We start from the raw sequence: 7,941 nt of genomic DNA on the forward strand, positions 1-7,941 counted from the left end.
GAAATTAATGGCACGTGGCACACTTTAGGACACAAACAAGAGAAGTGTTCTTCTCTTTTATCTTATTCTTATCTATCACAATTCACACAAATTAATAATTATTTCATTTCTATAATTTTTGAAAAATTGTTTATTTCAACACCCTATTTATTTATTATCATAAGGAAATAAAATATATTAAAAAAATATTATTTAGAATGCAAAAACTAGTAATCTTGTCCATTCTATTTCTACTGTAAAGACAAATATCTTTCATGCATACGTATGTCGGATACTTATGTACTATTTAATCTATATACATCTAATATTTCAAGATACATAAAAAATAATAATAAATGATTATTTGAGTTAGAATTTATATATATCCAACACTTTATAGTAGTAAAAATGAACTATATGTGTTAGAAATATATTGAAAATCAAAATAAGATTATCATAATTGCTATTATGAAATAATTCATATCACGATATGTTCTAAATTAAATTTCACTCTTTATATCTTTTTACACATTTTTCATATTAATCATATTGACATGTTCATACGTAGGTGTCGCATTCATACGATAATTAAATTATGTGCAAGTCTATATTTTCGATTTATTTGAATTTTCTTAAAAGGTATGTAGATTTTTTTTCATAATTGCGTGTGGCATAAACCATACTTTGATGCGGAAATTTGATTTTTATGGTTGCCTTGTTTTTCTGATTTCTAATTATTGGGAAAAAATTAAAATGAGGTTGTGTTTGATTTAGGTGTCTTTTCAATTAAGAGGAACCACTACAATAAATCAACTTGTTCTCTTTCTGGAATTTCAATTTTCATGGTATATTTTAAACTTCATACTACAAAAACATGAGTTAATTGCAATTTGGGTCAAATACTTTTAAAAAATTTGGAGAAATTGCATATAGCAATTAAGTGATCAATTAGTGGAAGGAAAAGCATCACAAAGAGTACACATATAGTGATGAGTTTCAAGAAAACAAAAAAAAAGAAAGAAAGACTTAACAATGTTCTTCAGCTACCTAAGAACCAAAATTTTAGGTGGTGGGACCAATTTTTTGACCAGAAAAACAAATAATAAGACCAATCTTAGTCTTTTTGTATTCACTTTGAGCACATATATGTTTTGAGTTAAATTTGTAACAGATGCAGCAGTCCAAAAATGTGTAACATCTTGACACAGAATTCACAAACAGAAGAAACACAAAAAGTCCTCTTCCAACCAAGTGGATGGCGTCGAGCTTGACTCATTTACATGAAATGTAATTTTCAAGATTATGGATCAAACTAATGCATATGAGTGCTTCTTGGAACACATGCTAGTCGAACAACTTTGAGGACGATGACAAAAAATAAGGATCTTGGTCTCGGATATTGTCAGAAATGTATCAGCTACAAGCATATATCCACATAAAGAGAAACAAGGGTTGAACCTGAATCATCTCCCGTTGAGTTATTAAAGCTACTGTGCTTGAAGACGAATGCAGATATTGAGAAACATAAGAAAGAAGCCACACTTTTTATTTGATCGAAAAAGGGAACCAGCATATACAAACCAGAGACTCGACGCAATCCTTTGTTTTTCTTTTTTGGTTGAACTCATAAAATGCAAACTCAACTGTCTGAAGAGAGCATTGACATCCACTATTTTATTGTCAGTCAATCCCACACAAACATTATTATTAGAAAGCTCGTCTCGTTTCTGAAATAACTTTAAGTGTGAGCATAACGTACGCAAACTCGTCGGTGGATTGGGCTCCGGCACGATGGGCAGTCCTTCATTCCCTGCTTTTCGTGGAGCTCATTGCACATTGTGCATACCACCTGATGTGCACACGGGAGGAAAACAACGGACATCTCCTCGGACAGACACATCACGCATTCCCTTTCGCGTTTGACGCCCCCATTCCCAGTCAAGTCTGTGGATATTACCATTCTGGAGATGTAAGAAATAGCGGAATCTTTCAGGGCCGGAGAATCTCTCAGGTCGGTGAGTTTACTGGCATAGCTCCCATCTATACCTCTTCTAAGGGCGGCTATTTTTGATGAGTCGGTCTTCAACCTCAGCTGGGAGATGTCTTTTTCAAGCTTCTCGATGTCGTCTTTATACTTCTGCAGATTGCTTTCAGCTCTCAATTTAATCATATCTTCCTTGGATTGAGTGGAGACTTCGATCTGCTCTCTTTCTTTTCTAAATGAACTGGCCTGTGTAAGCAGTTCAGTCTTTGCTTTCTCTTCCTGATTCAATTTACCCTGTGATTGTCACAATGTTTAAATGTTAAAGCACCAACAATCACCAAAAATGGGGGGTGTCGGGGTTGTTAGTTATTTTTCATCGTCAGCATAATTGGATTGACTTTTATCTCAACATAACCTTGGATGCCTACTCCTTTCTGCATCAGTTTCTGATATCTCTAGACAATCAACAAGTAGCTCTATCATTATCATGGCTCACATATGCTCATTAAACCACACTGAACAAAATTGTTTAATATTCTATCCTTCCAATAAAAGCACAGACATAGCAGTGGTTTCTGTGCCCCAACAGAGGAAAGGACTCCGACTTCCAGGGCCCAAAAATACCTTTTTTTGATACTGCAACTGCAAGGATAACATGATATTACTAGATACATCAGAGTGAAAAAACCTTTATGCAATACTAATTGCTGGCTGTGTGCTGATCAATAGGCTTCTCGCTCTAAATATATATCAACACAGACAAGCATAAATGTGTCTAGGTAGACATGGAGATAAAAAAAAAAAAAAGAAGATCCGTAAGCACATTCATATAATTATTAAGGTAAATATGTACACACCACAACTCGTGTTTACCTCTTAATCAAACATTCCTAGTATTTTCTCAAGGTTGCCAAATTATCCTCACCACTTACCAGACACATGTCATAGAAGGTCTTCACGATCAATCTAAATACGAAAACTCAAATTCCATTATCTAAAGAGCTAAACATACCTCAACTTGATCCTTTACATCTTTAGCCTGCTGCAGCTTCTGTTGCATTTGCATCAACTTCCACTTTTCAGTTGAAAGCTCCTCCTGGAAAATAGTCTTCTGTTTCTCCCATGACTGAAACTTCATCAGCGTGGTCTTCTCCCTCTTTGACACCTCCTGGCAGCTCGCAGCTGACTCTGCAGCACGTAATTTTGCAGCTTCCATTTCACGCCTTAATGCAGCATTCTCAACTTCAAGCCTGCGGACAGCAGCATTAGCTCGCTCTACCTGCCCACTAGCCTTACACAATGCATTTTCCATCTCAGAAAGTTTTTTCATTGTGTTCTCTTCCAATGTTTGCTTTTCTTTCTTCAGCCTCTCCACCTCTTCCTTCTCTTGCCTAAGTGTTTTAAGCTCGGCTTTGTCCTTGCTCAGTCTTCGTGCAGCTTGCATGACCTTCTGATTTGCCCACTCTGTCCATTCTTGTAGCTGATTTTGCAATTCCCTCACTCTCGGAACCAACTTCATAATCATCTCATCTTTCCTATCCTGTGGAGCCCACTGCCCCAGAGTCTTATTATCATTTGAAGAACCAAGATAACTACAGTTTGCAGACTCAATGTTGTAGCTAATGGGCATTGGATTAGCAATGCTTTTTGCAGGGAACGAAAGAGAAAGCTCAGTATCAGCAACAGGTAAAGAAGGTGAAGTGTTGAACGGCACCAGTGGTAACGCAGATGAAGAACTTTGATCAACAGCTTCCAGACCAAATGTTGGCACTGAAGAGAATCCAGTGGTTGTTGAAAGATTATGATTAACATTTTCTGGAGGAACATCAAATCCAACTGCCTTGTTAATCTTAAAGGGGCTATTCTTCGCATTTATACCCGTAGAATCTGCCACGCCTTTAAGTTTCTCATCCAAGACTAGGCCACCAAAACTGCTCAGTTTCCCAGCTCTAGATGTTCCTTTAGAACCATATGTGCGATAGTGTTTCTCAAAATGCATCGACTTCTGACGTAATATGTACTCCCTTTTGGTAATACCAGAGACTTTTCTACTGCCCACAAACTTCTCCTCCGTAACTGCTGTGTGGGATATTCCAGCTGCGCTAAACGAAGGTTTTTCACAAATATTAGGTGTAGAGTTTTGACAATCTTTATCTGGGACTAGTCCATGTAAAACAAAAGAAGTTTTTGATTTCAAGTTAGGACCATTAGCAATTTTCGGTGCCTCAGATTGCAAGCTATGTCCACCATGACTTGAAGCAAGGTTAGGCGTCTCAGATGGACAATGCTGAGCATAAGCAACTGATGTATTCGGTTTACAAGGAAAGAAAATATTGGATTCAGAATTGAACTCTGCTTTCAACTGGGGTTGAGCGGAAACCGTAGAATTTGAATTTGTAGTTGCATCACTGGGGAAACCACCCAAAGGATCACCATCCATGGCACAAGCATGTGATACATTCATATCACATATCAACAAACACCACATTGCGTCTCCAGTGCTGAAGAAAGGTCTCACCTCTTTTAAGAGGCAAACCAACTCTGCCAATATGTACTTCTCCATCTGTTGCAAATCCTCAAAATAGTGCTCCCTTGAGGGATCGATTTCCTGACCGCTTCTTAGAAATGCTAGTGTGTTGTCCACAATATTTGATACGGTGTCTTTACACCCATACCAAAGGCCAGACCTCAAAATAGCCTTAGTAGCAACTTCTTCACTGTAACCGCTAGCAATTATTTTCTTAATTGCACTCTTGAAAATTGTGTCCAGATTGTTCAAAACAAGTTCTTCTAGCTCAGATTCTGTAAGATCACTCCAATCAGCATCATGAAACTCATCTGCTGATGCCTCTATCTCCTCTCTAGGTCGGCTCACCCCTACCTCAGATGTTCCCACAGCACAAGACAATCCAAGATCAAGTTTCAAAGCATCAGAACCATCTTGGTTTATACAACACACATCACATCCATTTGTACGCCCATGACTCTCAAATTTTTCAGCTGAGAATTCAAAACTAGTGCATTCATTTGAAGGTAAAGGGATGGCCTTGCTGGGATCAGATAACGGTGGTTCCGCCCGGAACTTTCTCTTATTCCTACTTCCTTTTTCTTGTACCGTCATAGCAGGCATTTGACTGGAAGTACTGCTACAAGCCTTTGCAACCATTGATGCCATATCTGATCTGCGTAGCAAATGTGTTCAGCAATTACCAAATTCAATATACTCCATCTCACACAACTGACATTATCCTATGTTCCCACCACGACTCAACAAATATAAATCGAGTTCAATGCTGAAAAGCCAACTCCCCAGTAAATCAATGACATAGAAGAAAAGTGCTAATAATCACTAATACGAATCATCATTACATTGGTTAACCAGCTCAATCAAATAGATTTTCACTACCACTCAATAAGGTCAATTAAACACTTGGAGAACATACTACTGTTTCAGTCACTAACATTACCGACACAAAACTAGCAAATTTTCTGCATCAAGAGAACGCATATGAATGATAAAACAGAAAAACAACCCGGATACAAAACCCAATAATCAATGTATCCCGAAAAAGAAAAAGAACAAAAACATCAATAATCAATGCGAATCAACCACTTCGCAATCCAACCCAATCGAGAGATCAAAACAATGAAAATTGACAAAAGCCCACATCCCAAAATCATAAAAAGATTCAATCTTCATACATATGGCGAAGATCCCAGGAGAAAAAAAAGAATGATCGAATTGGGAGATTTTGAATAATTCTTGGGATAATTTACATCATCAATTCATACCGGATTCAAGCTTATGTTTATTGGAGCGATCAGACGTTGGACAAATCTAAGAGCATGGGATGTAAGTAGAGAGATTATGGATAGTTGTATTTGTTTGTTTTTTTTCCCTTTTTTGCCTATTTTAAAATTCTATGATTCTATCAGCTTTAGAGCATTGAATTCTTCTCTCTCCCCCCCCCTCTTCCTCCCCTCTCCTCTCCCTCTTATTCTCTGATTTTTGGGGGAAAAAGAAAGTGAAAATTAAAAGAAAAAAGAGATTGTCTTTTTTCAATTTATTTTTTTAAGAAAAATAACTTATGTCTTGGTTTGTTTGGTGTTAACTAATGCATGTGACTAGGGTTCAGACCATCTACACGTGTGTGTGCCTGTGTCAGATGTAACTCTAGTTAACCTTCAGGGGCATATTTGGAATTTGATATATGCCATTAATATTTTATTTCTTTATTAGAATTATTAAATGACTGAATTAATAGATAATTCCAAAAGGTTTCGAATTTCTAAAAAAGCCCCTATGTTCTGATCGAAAAATTATTTATTCAAATATTGATTAAATTGAATCATTCACAAAAAACAAATATGATACATTTGTTGTTTAATTAGTCACTTTTTATTAATTATACACCAATACTTCGCAAGTGTATCATACTTGTCATATAATTATTTCAAATCCTATTAAACCCTATTTTAATTAGAAGTTTCCTTCTAAAAATTACACAAATTCATAGTATTTGGTTGTACGTCTATTTCTACAATAACTTTTTTTCTTAGGATAAATTGCATAAAAACTCCCTACATTTCAAAAGTTTAGCTATTTTAAAAATATAGGCAAAAAATTATTTGTATTTTTGAAAATAATGCACACTTTTTCCTTCCATTAATTGCCTTGATGTTAAATTTTTGCATGATTTGTCGGTTAATCTCCAAGAGTTACAAATGAACTGTCGAGATTTTAAGTCATTTTTAAAATATATTTTTTATTTATATATACACAACTCTATATATATCATACATGTGTAATATATATATATATATATATAGGTTAATATATTAAATATAAAACTGACCGTCAATGACGATGCCCAACGTCATCGTCCTTACAAAAAAGGGACCTCTTGCCTTCCAAGATGGGCTACGACGGTCACCCAACCAAGACATGGGTGACTTTGTTGTCGCCCAACCAAAAAATGGGCAAACTCATTGTCATTCTTGATTTGGGCGACCGTCGGCTCCTAGATGCATGGGTGACAATGATTACCCAAGCGATACATCGGTGTGATAGCCGGTGACATTGTAGAGGAGAAAAAAATGGATTGTGATTTCTTTTTTAAATTTTAAAAAAAATAAGCAAAATAATTTAATTTTTTAAAGTTTAAAAATATTAAAAGAATGTATTAGATATTTGTTTTAAATCTACATAAAGATAATTTTAATTTAAATATCAGCTATAGTATGTAATATGATTTAATATTTGATACTTTTTTGGTATTTTTATTTAATTAATATAATTTATTAACACATATTTAAATTAAAATAATAATTTAATTTAGTTAATAATATTTAATTATTATAATTTATTTTTATTTACATTAATATGGATATTTAAATTTGAAAAGTAAATTCCTAATTTCAATTTTAAAATTTTAAAACTTTTATATAATTTGTTGGTATTTTGATATTTAATTAATATATTTTATCAATAAATATAATTAAATAAAAATTTAAATTAATCAATTATATATAATTTATCAAAACGTATTTCAACTAACAAATTATTGTCTCGTATATATGTAAAAAAAAAGGATAAGAAAATGGACATCTGTAAATTTATAATAAGTAAAAACATAGCCAAAAATGAAATATATTCGCATGACAACGCGTTTGAAACATGGGGAGTATGTTTTTTGTTATATTTTGAATAAAACAGAAGGATTTTTGCTTATAAAATTGATACAGAAGGATTTCATGTTATTTCACTAAAACACAAGAGCTGTAATACTATTTATCAATTTTTTTTGATTGAACATATTTATTTATTTATATTCTCGATGTATTGAATCAAAGTTTGAATTAAAAATATTAAATAATTTAATGAATAGCATATTATAAAAAAAATATATTATATCATATGAAAAATATGAATGAATAGCTTCCTATAAATAAACTAAAATTATTTAATTTCGTATTTA

The 7,941-nt window shown here is 34.0% G+C and overlaps 1 protein-coding gene across 2 annotated transcripts; it reads right to left on the reverse strand.

Annotated features, from left to right (window-relative positions):
* On the reverse strand, positions 1,500-5,950 carry LOC105171468 (putative E3 ubiquitin-protein ligase RF298). 2 transcript variants are annotated; one of them, XM_011092600.2, is made up of 3 exons: positions 5,756-5,950; positions 2,976-5,140; positions 1,500-2,257 (listed from the first exon to the last, which is right to left on the reverse strand). In XM_011092600.2, exons 2-3 carry the CDS (start codon positions 5,136-5,138, stop codon positions 1,718-1,720), a joined length of 2,703 nt encoding a protein of 900 aa, XP_011090902.1. In that variant the 5' UTR covers positions 5,139-5,140; positions 5,756-5,950; the 3' UTR covers positions 1,500-1,717. The 2 variants fall into 2 exon arrangements, with proteins under 2 accessions (XP_011090902.1, XP_011090901.1); XM_011092599.2 differs by having other exon boundaries at positions 2,976-5,145; positions 5,756-5,949.

This window comes from Sesamum indicum, linkage group LG10, assembly GCF_000512975.1.
Source record: "Sesamum indicum cultivar Zhongzhi No. 13 linkage group LG10, S_indicum_v1.0, whole genome shotgun sequence".
NCBI classification, from domain to species: Eukaryota; Viridiplantae; Streptophyta; class Magnoliopsida; order Lamiales; family Pedaliaceae; genus Sesamum; species Sesamum indicum.

What these genes read in the sequence shown, in the direction of transcription:
- LOC105171468 (XM_011092600.2), bottom strand. Translation starts at nt 5,138, where the DNA reads ATGGCATCAATGGTTGCAAAGGCTTGTAGCAGTACTTCCAGTCAAATG. An exon ending in ATGTAAAGGATCAAGTTGAG is followed by an intron (nt 2,258 to 2,975) that starts GTATGTTTAGCT and finishes TGACAATCACAG; the next exon opens with GGTAAATTGAATCAGGAAGA.